Consider the following 17482-nt stretch of genomic DNA (forward strand, 5'->3'; position numbering starts at 1 on the left):
ATGAAGGAATAAAGCCACTAAGATGATTTGTTCTCAACGAAAGATGAGTGAGATACTTCAACTTCCCAATTCCACTAAGAATGGGACCTGATAATTTGTTAAAACTGAGGATTAGCCACTGTAGGTTGCTGAGGTTTCCAAGTGCAGAAACCACAAACAAATCATTTGAATCCATCCAAATCGCACAAAATTTATCAACTTAAAGTCACATTGGTGATTACACAAAAGTGTGAATCCATTTCCATAGTAGACGCAGAGTGGTTTGAAGTGGTGGTCAGGATCGTTGATGTGGATATCAATTAAAAGCTCGGTATTGCTGTCTTTCCTCATTTTTATGTCTATCTTCTTCCAACATTCCATTTAGGATCGCTTGTACATGCTCCTTGCAAAAATGTTAGTCTAATGAATATCAACTGTTTGATGAAATGCCTCAATGATTTTTTTTTAATTTTTTTTCTGAATTTAATGCCACATCAGCTGTATGGTATTGGTTTGTTCATAGTGTAGTGTATTGATATTATAGAGTAGTTGAAAACAAAGAATGTTTACAGAAAATAAATGGTCTCCAAGACACCCAATACACCAATACAGAATGAGAGAAGTATGATTTCCAGGCAATGCTATTGACATATTAGCTAATTTTACACTTAAAATGTGAACCAGACTTATCTATTTTTGTAGCTGTTTAATGTTCTTATGGTGTCTTTGGAAAAACTTGGTTAACATTAAATAGCATGTCTTTGGAAAAAGCTGATGCCCATCAATTTATGTGGAGGGAGAGACCTTGTTTTATTTTTTTCCTGATTTGCAGTAACAACATTCTCAAATGACAATCACTTTGCAATTTCTTCCATCATCCATTGAGTATCCATGGAAGGGAGATTCAGATGAAGAAGCTTTTTATACTTGCATTAATTAATAAGATTACATCCAACACTCAGGTAGTCAAAGCTTGACTTTTTTGTGATGGCGTTGTCCTTGGTTTCAAGTAGTCAGTTTTAAAAGCATAGTAATTTTCACTTACTCATTTGTTCACAAACATATGTGAAGTTTCTTAACAAAAAGCCATTCATATGAATACATATTGACATGATGCATATAGGGAACATAAGAAAAGTAAAAAGAACACTGAAAGTACACTATTTCAATCAGCCCAAGAGATATCAATTCAAAGCTGATCCTTCGTTAGCAGATTTGAAACTTGTTGCATTGTTGGTCTTTCATGTAGATTGGAGTTCAAACATGCTCTTGAGAGACTCAAAACCAACCTAACTTGTTTCTCAACTTGTGATGAGGGAGGAGGTATCCGACTATCTCCCACGTTTGCTGGCACCATATAATCAGCAGACAATGTTGGAAAAGATGTTATGAGATCTCCTGGATGCTTTCCCATTATCACTTCTACTGCAACAACTCCAAAGCTATACACATCGCATTTCTCAGTAGCCACCATTGTATAAGCAAGCTCTACATTCAAATAAACATGAGACAAAAACAAAGAGCTATATCAACCCCACAAGATTCTGACATAGATACATATATGTGCATGTACTTATTTATATATATCATGAAACTTAAGAATATGTAGAGGCACAATCAAAAGAATGTGTTACCTGGTGCAATATAACCATAGGTGCCTGCAATTGCAGTCCAGTTGGATGAATCGAGCTTCAAAAGCTTGGATGTGCCAAAATCAGAAATATGTGCCTCACAATCAGAATCAAGAAGGATGTTGGCAATAGAAATGTCTCTATGAATTATAGGAGGTGAGCAGTCGTGATGCATATAAGCCAAACCATTAGCTACACCCTTTACAATATTTACCCTTTTCAACCAATCCAATTCTTTTGCTAAGACATCGCTTCTTAAGATTGATCCAAGGCTTCCCTTTTCAAGGTATTCATAAATCAAAAATGAATGGCGGACATGGGAGCAATATCCATATAGTTTCACTATGTTTCGATGCCTTATGTTCGTTAATGCTCGTACCTCATTAAGGAATCCATTATGATCAACATTCTCAGATGATGAGTGAAGTTTCTTGACAGCTACCACATTGTCAGGTTGTAGCTCGGCTTTGTACACAGTCCCATATCCTCCGGTCCCAATGCAGTATGCTTCATCGAAATCATTTGTTGCCTTCAAGATATCAACATACACTACTTTTCCATCAAAACTTGTAATGGAGAAATAATCACCACTTTCTTCGTCCGATGGTTTTTGTGGAGACTTTTTCTTATGTTGTTGATAAGCAATTAGGCCATACGTGAATACACCAAGTAAAATAGCCCCGATAAAAGGGAGCATAATTACAAGGATAAGTTTATGATGAAAAGGATCATTTTTCTTTTTCATAATTTGACTTGGACAAAGTTTCACCCCTGTAATATTCCCACACAAATCTGTATTGCTTTCTATGGACGCATTCACAAAGTTGGCGCAAGGGGGGACCGGACCTGAGAGCTTATTGAACGAAAGGTTAATATCAATCCCGTTGGGCAAACTTGTAAAAGCATCAGGAATGGAACCAGATAGTCTGTTGTGAGAAAGATCCAATTTTTGCAAACTCTGCAAACTTTGAACTTCAGATGGTATCTCTTTCGTGAGAAAATTATGAGATAAATCAAGTTCCGTAAGATGAACTAATTTACCAATCTCGGATGGAATTGTCTCACTGAGCTTGTTATTACTAAGATTCAAGTAGTGGATGTGTGTCCATTGACCAATACTTCTTGGGACTGACCCATTAAATCTATTTTTGGATAGATCGAGTACTTCAAGGAGTTCACAAAATCCAAGCTCTAGAGGTATAACACCCGAAAGTTGGTTGCCAGTCAAGTACAAATCCAACATACTTTTCATCTTCCCAAACTCCTTTGGGATCTCACCAACCAAATGATTCGAAGACAGATTAAGTCTTTGTAGTCGAGTTAAATTTCCGAATTCTGGAGGAATAGAACCATTAATTTGATTGTTGTTCACTTGAAAATCAGTGAGATACTTCAACTTCCCAAGTTCACTAGGAATGGCACCAGCAAGCTCATTCTGGTACATATAAAGCCCATTTAAAGATGTCAAATCACCAAATGATGAAGGAATAAAACCACTAAGCTGATTTCTGCTCACCGAAAGATGAGTGAGAGACTTCAACTTCCCAAGTTTACTAGGAATGGAACCAGATAATTTATTACTACCGAGGGTCAGCCATTGTATGTTGTTGAGGTTTGTTAGTGAGGAAGGAATAGAACCACTAAGTTGATTGCCGCTCACATCAAGATGAGTGAGAGATTTCAAATTCCCAAGTTCAATAGGAATGGGACCAGAGAGTTGATTTTGGTACAAATAAAGGACATTCAAAGATGTCAAATTACCCATTGATGAAGGAATAGAACCACAAAGCTGATTGTTGTAAACCACAAGATCAGTGAGAGACTTCAAATTCCCAAGTTCAATAGGAATGGGACCAGAGAGTTGATTCTGGTGCAAATAAAGGATATCCAAAGATGTCAAATTACCCATTGATGAAGGAATAGAACCTCCAAGCTTATTGCTGCTCACCTCAAGATCGGTGAGAGACTTCAAATTCCCAAGTTCAACAGGAATGGGACCAAAGAGCTGATTTTCATACAAATAAAGGACCTTCAAAGATGTCAAATTACCCAGTGATGATGGAATAGAACCACTAAGTTCATTATTGCTCACTTCAAGATTTGTTAGAGACTTCATATTCCTAAGTTCAATAGGAATGGAACCAGAGAGTTGATTTTGGTTCAAATAAAGGACCTTTAATGATGTCAAATTACCGAATGATGAAGGAATTGAACCACTAAGCTGATTGTTGTACACCACAAGATCAGTGAGAGACTTCAAATTCCCAAGTTCAATAGGAATGGGACCAGAGAGTTGATTCTGGTGCAAATAAAGGATATCCAAAGATGTCAAATTACCCATTGATGAAGGAATAGAACCTCCAAGCTTATTGCTGCTCACCTCAAGATCGGTGAGAGACTTCAAATTCCCAAGTTCAACAGGAATGGGGCCTGATAGTTGATTTTGGTACAAATAAAGTAGATTTAAAGATGTCAAATCCCCAAATGATGAAGGAATAGAACCAGAAAGTTGATTGCCGCTCATCGTAAGATGAGTGAGAGACTTCAAATTCCCAAGTTCCACTGGAATGGGACCAGAGAGTTGATTTTGGTACAAATAAAGTAAATTCAAAGATGTCAAATTACCCAATGATGAAGGAATAGAACCACTAAGCTGATTGATGGCCACCTCAAGATCAGTGAGAGACTTCAAATTCCCAAGTTCAATAGGAATGGGGCCAGAGAGTTGGTTTTTGTACAAATAAAGGACATTCAAAGATGTCAAATTACCCAATGATGAAGGAATAGAACCACTAAGTTGATTGGTGCTCACATCAAGATTAGTGAGAGACTTCAAATTCCCAAGTTCAATTGGAATGGGACCAGAGATATTGTTTGAGTATAAGTATAAGATGGTTAGCTGGTATAGGTTTCCTATTTCAGGTGGGATTACTCCAGAAAACTTATTCAATGAAAAATCAAGATATACAAGTTTGGACAAAAGTTGGATTTCTAGAGGGATGGGGCCAAAGAGGTTGTTTAGACTGAGATCAAAATGCGTAAAATTGTCTAGCAAAGAGAATGGAAATCGATGAAGCGTACCCTTTAATCCCGATGATGTGAGGCTCAACTTCTGAATGCTCCCATCAGCATTGCAAACCACTCCAAACCAAGAAGTGCATGGAACTGATGCACTGGAATTCAAAGAGAGGGGAATCCATGAAGAGAGCAATGAGTTTTTTGGGATTTCAAGGCTTGCTTTCCATTTAAGAAGAGCATTGGTTTCCTCCAAAGAAGCAGAAGTAAATTTTGGTATGGGGAAGAGGGTGATGATTAGTAGAGCCAGAGAGAAAAATAAGAAGTTTGAAGAAGACATTATTTCTTTGCCAAGTTGCTTTCAATAAGAAAAGGAATGGTTTGCATGTCCTAATTTATACTTGAGCTTCCTTCCTATCGTGTTTTCTTTTTCACATGCTCGAAAAGGAAATTTGGACAATGTCATATTTTTCCACAAGGCTTGTCTTTTAACGTGTCAAAATTTTCCACAAAGGTGTGTATTACACTTTGAATTGTATCTATCTTTCATGACATTAATCCTTTTTTTTAGAACAATAAAGTTCGTTGTAACCCGAAATTTAGAAAGGTGCTTGGATTACAAAAAGAATCCATGCGTTATTATATGTTATTAATTGTTGGGTTTAACAATGTAATAATATAACTTAACTTGATTTAGACATTTATTTTTGTTTGCTGATAAATGCTAATTGAAATTTCACTCCAACTGTGTTTTACTGCATAATTAGTTCTGTACAGATGATCCATGTGAAAACTGTATGAATGGGGTCAATGGGGATAGGGACATAACATAATGGTCCTTAAAAAGAATCTAAAAAACAAATGGACATGGTGTGTTGATTGAAGATGTGAATAAGGGAAAACCGTAAATTAAAGAATATAAATATGAAGATAGTTTAATAAAAACCTAATGGTTCTTAGTTATTGCTCCCTGCATCTGTTATTTCCTTTTATTTCCATAAGTGTGTAAAACGTCTCATACATACTTGGATAGACTTAAATATGAAGATAATTAAATAAAAAGTGAAATTCAAGTATGTTATGGTTTGTTTGACATTTCATGATCAATTCTTTCTCTTAGGGTCCTTATCTTCACATATTAGTGACAGAATTCGCGACAGATTTTTTGTTGGAATAAAAGGTGCATTACAACTTAGATTACATTTATGTTTGTTTTCCAAGTAATTCTAATAAAACTTTCTTTCTAAAAGAAAACATACCTATGAAAGTGATCAATGCTCCCATAAGAGGAATTAAGTCTTGAAACGAAGCAACACCAAGAAAACTATAAACTTTGATGTCTCTGAACGTAAGAAAGGAATCAAGGATTGTGCACATGAAGCTTAGAGATGAAAGCAAAGGAAGCACCAAAAAAACTGTTGAATTTTGCCAAAGCACCGCCAGGGGCAAAATGGTCAAAAGTTGAACCAAAAAGGAGAAAGTCATCTCACAGCATGTATGTAGTATGTAAAACACCATAAAGCTTCATGAAGGACATCCAAACAGCAGCAATTACACAAGTATAGAAGGGAAGCCAGCAAATTTTTATGAGCACCAAGAACTAATCTCAACATGAAATTCTCGTAGATAGCAACTAAGGCAGCAGAAATGAAATATTGGTGGGAATAAACAGCAAGACTTTACTCATCAGCATCACCAATTCAACACCACATCATGGAAAACAGCTACCGATTCAATCTGCAAAGGCTGTGAAAACGCAAACACCAAGATGATTTTTCATTGCATGTTTGAATCTACTGCCTCTGTTATTTACCCAGTTGAAGGATAGCAATTGAATCTCATCAAACACTTTATCTTGATGATTATAACACTGATTAATGAATATTGACTGTTTAGGATCATTTGTACATTCTTGTTGCAAAAATATGAGTTTAATGAATATTAACTGTTTGTGAAATGCCTGAATGGTTTTTTTTTCTTAAATTTAATGCCATGTCAACTGTAAGGTTCGCTCATAGTGCTGTGTTGTGATTTCATAGAGTACTTGAAAGCAAAGAATATTTACAGAAAATAAATGGTCTTCAAACATTCTGTTAATCGCCCCAAATAATTGTACACATCCAATACAGAATGAGAGAAGAATGGTTTCCAGGCAATGCTATTGATTATATATTAGCTAACATTACACTTTAAAATGTGAACCAGATTTACTTATTTTTGTATATTTTAATGACTTAGGTAGGATACGGGTTATAAAATGGAAATATATTTTGTATATTTTAATGACGTACCTTTTCTTAATAGATTTTGTTTCCAGATTGCAGTAACAATACTCAGATGACATGATGGATTATATAACATGTTATGGCTCATATATCTTATTATCCGGGCTTGTACCCACATGTTGTACGAGAATAAAATTGTTTGGTAATATTGATAGATATATTTTTTTTGAAAGTATGCAGTCATTATAATTAATTATTCATTTTAAAATACGTAACTTACTAAATAAACAAAATTTGAAAGAAATATAAAAAGCATGCCAACAAAATTTCTTCTTTGGGGGATGCGTGTATGGCGTTGTCCTTGGTTTCCAGTAGTGTGTTCTTAGAAGTATAGCAATGTTCATTGACTTATTTATTTACTACTACAAACATATGTGAAGTTTCTTAAAAAAAAGCCATTCAAATGAATACATATTGGCAGGGTGCATATAGGCAACTTAAGAAAAGTAAAGAGCACTGAAAGTACACTATATTGATCTGGCAAGAGATGTCAATTCAAAACAGATCCTTCATTAACCGATTGGAAACTTGCTGCATTGTTGGTCTTTCAAGTGGATTGGAGTTCAAACATGCTCTTGCGAGACTCAGAACCAGACAAACTTGTTTCTCAACTTGGGATGAGGGAGGAGGTATCCGACTATCTTCCACATTTTCTGGCACCAGATAATCAGAAGCCAATGTTGGTAAAGATGTTATGAGATCTCCAGGATGCTTTCCCATTATAACTTCTAGTGCAAAAACTCCAAAGCTATAAACATCGCATTTCTCATTTGCCACCATCGTAAAAGCAAGCTCTACATCCAAAGGAACATGAGATAAAAACCAAAAAAGCTATATCAACCCACAAGATTCTAACATAGATACATATATGTGCATATACTTATTTATATATATGTATATCATAAAAGTTAAGAAGATGTAGAACTACAATCACGAGATAGTGTTACCTGGTGCGATATAACCATAGGTGCCTGCAATTGCGGTCCAGTTGGATGAATCGAGCTTTAAAAGCTTGGATGTGCCAAAATCAGAAATATGTGCCTCACACTTAGAATCAAGAAGGATGTTGGCTATGGATATGTCTCTATGAATTATTGGAGGTGAGCAGTCGTGATGCATATAAGCCAAACCATTAGCTACACCCTTTACAATGTTTAACCGTTTAAACCAATCCAATTCTTTTGATAAGACATCATTTCTTAAGATTGATCCAAGGCTTCCATTTTCAAGGTATTCATAAATCAAAAATGAGTGGCGAACATGGGAGCAATATCCATAGAGTTTCACTATGTTTCGATGCCTTATGTTTGTTAACGCTCGTACCTCGTTAAGGAATCCATTATGGTCAACATTCTCAGACCCTGAGTGGAGTTTCTTGACAGCTACCACATTGTTAGGTTGTAGCTCGGCTTTGTACACAGTCCCATATCCTCCGGTCCCAATGGAGTATGCTTCCTCAAAATTATTCATTGCTTTCAAGATGTCATCATACACTACTGCTCCATCAAAACTTATTATGGAGAAATAATCACCACTTTCTTCGTCTGATGGTTTTTGTGAAGAATTTTTCTTTTGATGTTGATAAGCAATGAAGCCATACATGAATACACCAAGTAAAACAGCCCCAATAAGAGAGAGCATAATTACAAGGATAAGCTTATGATGATATGGATCATTTTTCTTCTTCATAATCTGACTTGGACAAAGTTTCACTCCCGTGATATTCCCACACAAATCTGGATTGCTTCCTATGGATGCATTCACAAAATTAGTGGAAAGGGGGACTATACCAGAAAGCTCATTGTAAGAAAGGTTGATATCAATCCCGCGAGGCAAATTTGTAAAAACATCAGGAATGGAACCAGATAGTCTATTGTGAGAAAGATTCAATTTTTGCAAACTTTGCAAACTTTGAACTTCAGATGGTATCTCTTTCATGAGAAAATTATGAGATAAATCAAGTTCCGTAAGATGAACTAATTTACCAATCTCGGATGGAATTTTCTCACTGAGCATGTTATTACTAAGATTCAAGTAGTGGATTTGTGCCCATTGACCAATACTTGTTGGAATCGACCCGTTCAATCTATTTTTGGATAGATCAAGTACTTCAAGAAGTTCACAAAATCCAAGCTCTAGAGGTATAACACCTGAAAGTCGGTTGCCAGCCAAGGACAAATCCAACATACTTTTCATCTTCCCAAACTCCTTTGGGATCTCACCAACCAAATTATTCGAAGACAGATCAAGTCTTTGTAGTTGAGTTAAATTTCCAAACTCTGGCGGAATAGAACCACTAATTTTATTGTTGTTCACCTTAAAATCAGTGAGAGACTTCAACTTCCCAAGTTCACTAGGAATGGGGCCAACAAGCTCATTCTCATGCATATAAAGTTGATTTAAAGATGTCAAATCACCAAATGATGAAGGAATAAAGCCACTAAGATGATTTGTTCTCAACGAAAGATGAGTGAGATACTTCAACTTCCCAATTCCACTAAGAATGGGACCTGATAATTTATTAAAACTGAGGATTAGCCACTGTAGGTTGCTGAGGTTTACTAGTGATGAAGGAATAGAACCATTAAATTGATTTTTGCACACCACAAGATGAGTGAGAGACATCAAATTCCCAAGTTCGGTAGGAATGGGACCAGAGAATTGATTTTGGAACAAATTAAGGATATTCAAAGATGTCAAATCACCCAATGATGATGGAACAGAACCACTAAGTTGATTGTCACTCACATCAAGATTAGTGAGAGACTTCAAATTCCCAAGTTCAATGGGAATGAGACCAGAGAGATGATTTCCATACAAAGAAAGGACATTCAAAGATGTCAAATTACCCAATGATGAAGGAATAGAACCACTAATTTGATTGTTGTTCACCTTAAAATCAGTGAGAGACTTAAAATTCCCAAGTTCAATGGGAATGGGACCAGAGATATTGTTTGAGTGAAAGTACAAGATGGTTAGTTGGTGCATGTTTCCTATTTCAGGTGGGATTACTCCAGAGAATGTATTTTCTGAAAAATCAAGATATACAAGTTTGGACAAAAGATGGATTTCTGGTGGGATGGGGCCAAAGAAGTTGTTTACGCTGAGATCAAAATGCATAAGATTTTGTAGCAAAGAGAATGGAAATCGATGAAGTGTACCATTTAGTCCGGATGATGTGAGGTTCAACTTCTGAATGCTCCCATCAGAATTGCAAACTACTCCAAACCAAGAAGTGCATGGAACCGATGCACTGGAATTCAAAGCGAGGGAAATCCATGAAGAGAGCAAGGAGTTTTTTGGGATTTCAAGGCTTGCTTTCCATTTAAGAAGAGCATTGGCTTCCTCCAAAGAAGCAGATGCGAAATTTGGTATGGTGGAGAGTGTGATGATTAGTAGAGCCAGAGAGAAAAATAACAAGTATGAAGAAGACATTATTTGCTTTGCCATGTTGCTTTTAATAAAAAAGAATGGTTTGCATGTCCTAATTTATACTTGAGCTACCTTTTTCTCTTGTTTTCTTTTTCAAATAGTCGAAAAGGAAATTTGGGTAATGTCATATTTTTCCACAAGTAGTGTTTTTTAATGTGTCAATGTTTTCCACAACTGTGTGTATTACACTTTGAATTGTATCTGTCTGTCATGATATCAATCCTTTTTTTATAACAATATAATTCGTTGTAACCCGAAATTTAGCAAAACACTAGGAATACAAAAAGACAACAAGCAGTATTATATGTTATTGTTGGATTTAACAACGTAATAATATAACTTAACTTGATTATTTAGACTTTTTTTTTTTTTTTGTGATAAATACTAATTTATAGAAATTTCACTCAAACTGTGTTTTACTGCATAATTAGTTCTGTAACTGAGACTATTATAGAGATGATCCATGTGAAAAGTGTGTGAATGGGGTCAATGGAGATAGGGACATAACATAATGGTCCTTTAAAAGAATCTAAAATACAAATGCACATGGTGTGTTCATTGAAGGTGTGAATGATGGAAAACCGTAAATTAAAGAATATAAATAGGAAGATACTTAAATAAAAACTGATGGTTCTTATTTTTCCCTGCCATCAATTTCATCTGTTAATTCGCTTTTCTGTGAAGCGTCTAAAACGTCTCACACTTACGCACTTAAGATGAAGATAATTAAATAAAAAATGAAATACAACTGTATTATTATTTGTTTCTCATATTTCCGCAACTGATTAGTTGACACAAATCATTAGAATTCATCTACACATCCCATTTTGTGATCAATTCTTTCTCTTAGGGTCCTTATCTTCACATATTAGTGACAGAATTCTCGACAGATTTTTTTTGTTGGGATAAAAAGTGCAATGTAACTCAGAATACATTTATGTTTGTTTTCCAAGTAATTCTAGTAAAACTTTCTTTCCAAAAGAAAACACACCTATCTAAATGATCAATGCTCCCAATTCAGCAGCCAGAAGAAAGGAGGAATTAATAAGTCTTGAAAAGATAGCAACACCAAGAAAACTATAAACTTTGATATCTCTACATCGTATTGTGCATATGAAGCCTTGAGATGAAAGCAAGGGCAGCACCAAAAAAAACGGTTGAATTTTACCAAAGCAACACCAGGGGCAAAATAGTAAAAAATTGAATCGAAAGGAAGGAAGTCATCTCACAGCATGTATGTACAACACCATAAAGTTATTTACCCAATTCATCAACACCATAAAGCACCACACCCCCCTCCCCTGAGAATGCAGTCAGGAAGAAAGAGGATGAATGCACCAGTTCTCCATTGCAAGTTTGAATCTACTTCCTCTGTTATTTACCCAGTTGAAGGATGATAGCAATTGAATCTCATCAAACACTTTATCTTTAATGATTATAACAATGATTAAAAACTCTGGAATTGCATGTTTTCCAAACAGATCAAACACTGTATAACACAAGGCACCCAACATTTCTATACCTTCAGACCCCTGTTTGGAGAAGTTCACAACAACCTTGCCTTCTCAGACATTGAAGATGAGGGTTTCAAGACTAGCTTACACCATTGACAAAACCAATCCGAGATTCCAAAGAGACCATATATAGCACAAGGCACCCTACAATTCTACTTTCCGATCCCTGCTTACACCATGGACGAAGTCAATTTATCCATCCAAATCATTTGAATCCAAGTGCAGAAACCACAAGCAAATCATTTGAATCCATCCAAATCGCACAAAATTTACCAACTTAGAGTCAGATTGGTGATTACACAAAAGTGTGAATCCATTTCCATAGTAGACGCAGAGTGGTTTGAAGTGGTGGTCAGGATCGTTGAAGTGGATATCAGTTAATTAAAAGGTATGTATTGGTGTCTTTCCTCATTTTTCTGTTCTATCTTCTTCCAACACTCCATTTAGGATCGCTTGTACATGCTCCTTGCAAAAATGAATATTAACTGTTTGATGAAATGCCTCAATGATTTTTTTTTTTTAATTTTTTTTTTCTGAATTTAATGCCACATCAGCTGTATGGTATTGGTTTGTTCATAGTGTAGTGTATTGATATTATAGAGTAGTTGAAACAAAGAATATTTACAGAAAATAAATGATCTCCAAGACACCCAATACACCAATACAGAATGAGAGAAGTATGATTTCCACGCAATGCTATTGACATATTAGCTGATTTTACACTTAAAATGTGAACCAGACATACCTATTTTTGTAGCTGTTTAATGTTCTTATGGTGTCTTTGCAAAAACTTGGTTAACATTAAATAGCATGTCTTTGGAAAATTTTGATGCCCATCAATATATGTGGAGGGAGAGACCTTGTTATATTTCTTTCCTGATTTGCAGTAACAATATTCTCAAATGACAATCACTTTGCAATTTCTTCCATGATCCATTGAGTATCCATGAAACTACTGGTGTCATTTTGGTGCTAGCTACCAATAGACATGGAAGGGAGATTCAGATGAAGAAGTTTTTTTATACGTGCATTAATAAGATTACATCCAACACTCTGGTAGTCAAAGCTTGACTTTTTTGTGATGGCGTTGTCCTTGGTTTCCAGTAGTCAGTTTTAAATGCATAGTAATTTTCATTTACTTATTTGTTCACAAACATATGTGAAGTTTCTTAACAAAAAGCCATTCATATGAATACATATTGACATGATGCATATAGGGAACAAAAGAAAAGTAAAAAGAACACTGAAAGTACACTATTTCAATCAGCCCAGGAGATGTCAATTCAAAGCTGATCCTTCATTAACAGATTTGAAACTTGTTGCATTGTTGGTCTTTCATGTGGATTGGAGTTCAAACATGCTCTTGAGAGACTCAAAACCAACCTAACTTGTTTCTCAAGTTGTGATGAGGGAGGAGGTATCCGACTATCTCCCACGTTTGCTGGCACCATATAATCAGCAGACAGTGTTGGAAAAGATGTTATGAGATCTCCTGGATGCTTTCCCATTATCACTTCTACTGCAACAACTCCAAAGCTATACACATCGCATTTCTCAGTAGCCACCATTGTATAAGCAAGCTCTACATTCAAATAAACATGAGACAAAAACAAAGAGCTATATCAACCCCACAAGATTCTGACATGGATACATATATGTGCATGTACTTATTTATATATATCATGAAACTAAAGAATATGTAGAGGCACAATCAAAAGAATGTGTTACCGGGTGCAATATAACCATAGGTTCCTGCAATTGCAGTCCAGTTGGATGAATCGAGCTTCAAAAGCTTGGATGTGCCAAAATCAGAAATATGTGCCTCACAATCAGAATCAAGAAGGATGTTGGCAATAGAAATGTCTCTATGAATTATAGGAGGTGAGCAGTCGTGATGCATATAAGCCAAACCATTAGCTACACCCTTTACAATATTTACCCTTTTCAACCAATCCAATTCTTTTGCTAAGACATCGCTTCTTAAGATTGATCCAAGGCTTCCCTTTTCAAGGTATTCATAAATCAAAAATGAATGGCGGACATGGGAGCAATATCCATATAGTTTCACTATGTTTCGATGCCTTATGTTCGTTAATGCTCGTACCTCATTAAGGAATCCATTATGATCAACATTCTCAGATGATGAGTGAAGTTTCTTGACAGCTACCACATTGTCAGGTTGTAGCTCGGCTTTGTACACAGTCCCATATCCTCCGGTCCCAATGCAGTATGCTTCATCGAAATCATTTGTTGCCTTCAAGATATCAACATACACTACTTTTCCATCAAAACTTGTAATGGAGAAATAATCACCACTTTCTTCGTCCGATGGTTTTTGTGGAGACTTTTTCTTATGTTGTTGATAAGCAATTAGGCCATACGTGAATACACCAAGTAAAATAGCCCCGATAAAAGGGAGCATAATTACAAGGATAAGTTTATGATGAAAAGGATCATTTTTCTTTTTCATAATTTGACTTGGACAAAGTTTCACCCCTGTAATATTCCCACACAAATCTGTATTGCTTTCTATGGACGCATTCACAAAGTTGGCGCAAGGGGGGACCGGACCTGAGAGCTTATTGAACGAAAGGTTAATATCAATCCCGTTGGGCAAACTTGTAAAAGCATCAGGAATGGAACCAGATAGTCTGTTGTGAGAAAGATCCAATTTTTGCAAACTCTGCAAACTTTGAACTTCAGATGGTATCTCTTTCGTGAGAAAATTATGAGATAAATCAAGTTCCGTAAGATGAACTAATTTACCAATCTCGGATGGAATTGTCTCACTGAGCTTGTTATTACTAAGATTCAAGTAGTGGATGTGTGTCCATTGACCAATACTTCTTGGGACTGACCCATTAAATCTATTTTTGGATAGATCGAGTACTTCAAGGAGTTCACAAAATCCAAGCTCTAGAGGTATAACACCCGAAAGTTGGTTGCCAGTCAAGTACAAATCCAACATACTTTTCATCTTCCCAAACTCCTTTGGGATCTCACCAACCAAATGATTCGAAGACAGATTAAGTCTTTGTAGTCGAGTTAAATTTCCGAATTCTGGAGGAATAGAACCATTAATTTGATTGTTGTTCACTTGAAAATCAGTGAGATACTTCAACTTCCCAAGTTCACTAGGAATGGCACCAGCAAGCTCATTCTGGTACATATAAAGCCCATTTAAAGATGTCAAATCACCAAATGATGAAGGAATAAAACCACTAAGCTGATTTCTGCTCACTGAAAGATGAGTGAGAGACTTCATCTTCCCAAGTTCACTAGGAATGGGACCAGATAATTTATTACAACTGAGGGTCAGCCATTTTACGTTGCTGAGGTTTACTAGTGATGAAGGAATAGAGCCACTAAGTTGATTGTGGCTCATATCAAGCTTATTGAGAGACTTCAAATTCCCAAGCTCAACAGGAATGAGACCAGAGAATTGATTTTCGTACAAAAAAAGGAAATTCAAAAATGTCAAATCACCCACTGACGAAGGAATAGAACCACTAAGCTGATTTTTGTACATCGCAAGATGAGTGAGAGACTTCAATTTCCCAATTTCAAGAGGAATGGTACCAGAGAGTTGATTTTCGTGCAAATAAAGGATTTTCAAAGATCTCAAATTACCCAATGATGAAGGAATAAAACCACTAAGTTGATTGATGTTTACCTCAAGATCAGTGAGGGACTTCAAATTCCCAAGCTCAATAGGAATGGGACCAGAGAATTGATTTTGGTACAAATAAAGTACATTCAAAGATGTTAAATTACCCAATGATGAAGGAATAAAACCACTAAGCTGATTGTTGTACACCGCAAGATGAACGAGAGACTTCAATTTCCCAAGTTCAACAGGAATAGGACCAGATAGTTGATTTTCGTTCAAATAAAGGATATTCAAAGATGTCAAATTACCCAATGACGAAGGAATAGAACCACTAAGCTGATTTTCGCTCACCTCAATATTAGTGAGAGACTTCAAATTCCCAAGTTCAACAGGAATGGGACCGTAGAGTAGATTTTGGTACAAAATAAGGTCATTCAAAGATGTTAAATCACCCAATGATGAAGGAATAGAACCACTAAGCTGATTTTTGTACACCGCAAGATGAGTGAGAGACTTCAAATTCCCTAGTTCATTAGGAATGGGACCAGATAGTTTATTTTGGAACAAATAAAGGAAATTCAAAGATGTTAAATTACCTAATGATGAAGGAATAGCACCACTAAGTTGATTGATGTTCACCTCAAGATCAGTGAGAGACTTCAAATTGCCAAGTTCAACAGGAATGGGGCCACAGAGTTGATTTTGGAACAAATAAAGGAAATTCAAAGATGTTAAATTACCAAATGATGAAGGAATAGAACCACTAAGTTGATTGTTGTACACCGCAAGATGAGTGAGAGACTTCAAATTCCCTAGTTCATTAGGAAGAGGACCAGATAGTTGATTTTGGAACAAATAAAGGACATTCAAAGATGTCAAATTGCCCAATGATGAAGGAATCAAACCACTAAGCTGATTGGTGCTCAGCTCAAGATCAGTGAGAGACTTCAAATTCCCAAGTTCAACAGGAATGGAACCAGATAGTTGATTTTGGTACAAATTAAGTACATTCAAAGATGTCAAATTACCCAATGATGAAGGAATCGAACCACTAAGCTGATTTATGTTCACCTCAAGATCAGTGAGAGACTTCAAATTCCCAAGTTCAATAGGAATAGGACCAGAGATATTGTTTGAGTATAAGTACAAGATAGTTAGCTGGTGCAGGATTCCTATTTCAGGTGGGATTACTCCAGAAAACTTATTCAATGAAAAATCAAGATATACAAGTTTGGACAAAAGTTGGATTTCTGGTGGGATAGGGCCAAAGAAGTTGTTTAGTCTGAGATCAAAATGTGTAAGATTGTGTAGCAAAGAGAATGAAAATGGATGAAGCGTACCCTTTAATGCAGATGATGTGAGGTTCAACTTCTGAATGCTCCCATCAGCATTGCAAACTACTCCAAACCAAGAAGTGCATGGAACCGATGCACTGGAATTCAAAGGGGGGGGGGGAATCCATGAAGAGAGCAAGGAGTTTTTTGGGATTTGAAGGCTTGCTTTCCATTTAAGTAGAGCATTGGTTTCCTCCAAAGAAGCAGAAGTGAAATTTGGTATGGGGAAGAGTGTGATGATTAGTAAAGCCAGAGAGAAAAACAAGAAGTTTGAAGAAGAAATTATTTGCTTTGCCATGTTGCTTTCAATAAAAAATGAATGGTTCTGATATCCTAATTTATACTTGAGCAACGTTGTTCACTTGTTTTCTTTTTCACTTGCTTGAAAAGGACATTTGTTCAATGTCATATCTTTCCAGGAGGCGTGTGTTTTAACGTGTCAACATTTTCCACAAAGGTGTGTATTACATTTTGAATTGTATCTTTCTCACATGACATTGATCCTTTTGTAGAACAATAAAATTCATTGTAACCCGAAATTTAGCAAGGCGCTAGGATTACAAAAGACAACATGCGGTATTATATGTTATTGTTTGATTTAACTATGTGATAATATAACTTAGCTTGATTATTTAGACATATTTACTTTTGTTTTCTGATAAATGCCAATAGAAATTTCACT

General features: G+C 36.0%; 3 protein-coding genes across 3 annotated transcripts; all 3 read right to left on the reverse strand.

Annotated features, from left to right (window-relative positions):
• Positions 1-888: 888 nt before the first annotated feature.
• Positions 889-5150, reverse strand: LOC145092832 (uncharacterized). The gene is made up of 2 exons (XM_079030815.1): positions 1614-5150; positions 889-1467 (listed from the first exon to the last, which is right to left on the reverse strand). The coding sequence occupies exons 1-2, from the start codon at positions 4963-4965 to the stop codon at positions 1169-1171; spliced, it is 3651 nt and encodes a 1216-aa protein (XP_078886941.1). The 5' UTR covers positions 4966-5150; the 3' UTR covers positions 889-1168.
• A 1292-nt stretch (positions 5151-6442) lies between these two features.
• LOC145092833 (uncharacterized) lies at positions 6443-10450 on the reverse strand. Its single transcript, XM_079030816.1, has 2 exons — positions 7858-10450; positions 6443-7704 (listed from the first exon to the last, which is right to left on the reverse strand). The coding sequence occupies exons 1-2, from the start codon at positions 10358-10360 to the stop codon at positions 7406-7408; spliced, it is 2802 nt and encodes a 933-aa protein (XP_078886942.1). The 5' UTR covers positions 10361-10450; the 3' UTR covers positions 6443-7405.
• A 2302-nt stretch (positions 10451-12752) lies between these two features.
• LOC145092834 (uncharacterized) lies at positions 12753-17210 on the reverse strand. The gene is made up of 2 exons (XM_079030817.1): positions 13585-17210; positions 12753-13438 (listed from the first exon to the last, which is right to left on the reverse strand). The coding sequence occupies exons 1-2, from the start codon at positions 17096-17098 to the stop codon at positions 13140-13142; spliced, it is 3813 nt and encodes a 1270-aa protein (XP_078886943.1). The 5' UTR covers positions 17099-17210; the 3' UTR covers positions 12753-13139.
• Positions 17211-17482: the final 272 nt, after the last annotated feature.

Source organism: Lactuca serriola, chromosome 3 (genome assembly GCF_051521515.1).
Source record: "Lactuca serriola cultivar US96UC23 chromosome 3, Lser_US96UC23_V15, whole genome shotgun sequence".
Taxonomy (NCBI): domain Eukaryota; kingdom Viridiplantae; phylum Streptophyta; class Magnoliopsida; order Asterales; family Asteraceae; genus Lactuca; species Lactuca serriola.

Bases quoted from the DNA above. Each gene is read 5' to 3' on its own strand.
- LOC145092832 (XM_079030815.1), bottom strand. From the start codon at position 4,965: ATGTCTTCTTCAAACTTCTTATTTTTCTCTCTGGCTCTACTAATCATC. The intron at 1,468-1,613 runs GTAACACATTCT...ATTTGAATGTAG, and splicing joins CTATGGTTATATTGCACCAG to AGCTTGCTTATACAATGGTG.
- LOC145092834 (XM_079030817.1), bottom strand. From the start codon at position 17,098: ATGGCAAAGCAAATAATTTCTTCTTCAAACTTCTTGTTTTTCTCTCTG. The intron at 13,439-13,584 runs GTAACACATTCT...ATTTGAATGTAG, and splicing joins CTATGGTTATATTGCACCCG to AGCTTGCTTATACAATGGTG.
- LOC145092833 (XM_079030816.1), bottom strand. From the start codon at position 10,360: ATGGCAAAGCAAATAATGTCTTCTTCATACTTGTTATTTTTCTCTCTG. The intron at 7,705-7,857 runs GTAACACTATCT...CTTTGGATGTAG, and splicing joins CTATGGTTATATCGCACCAG to AGCTTGCTTTTACGATGGTG.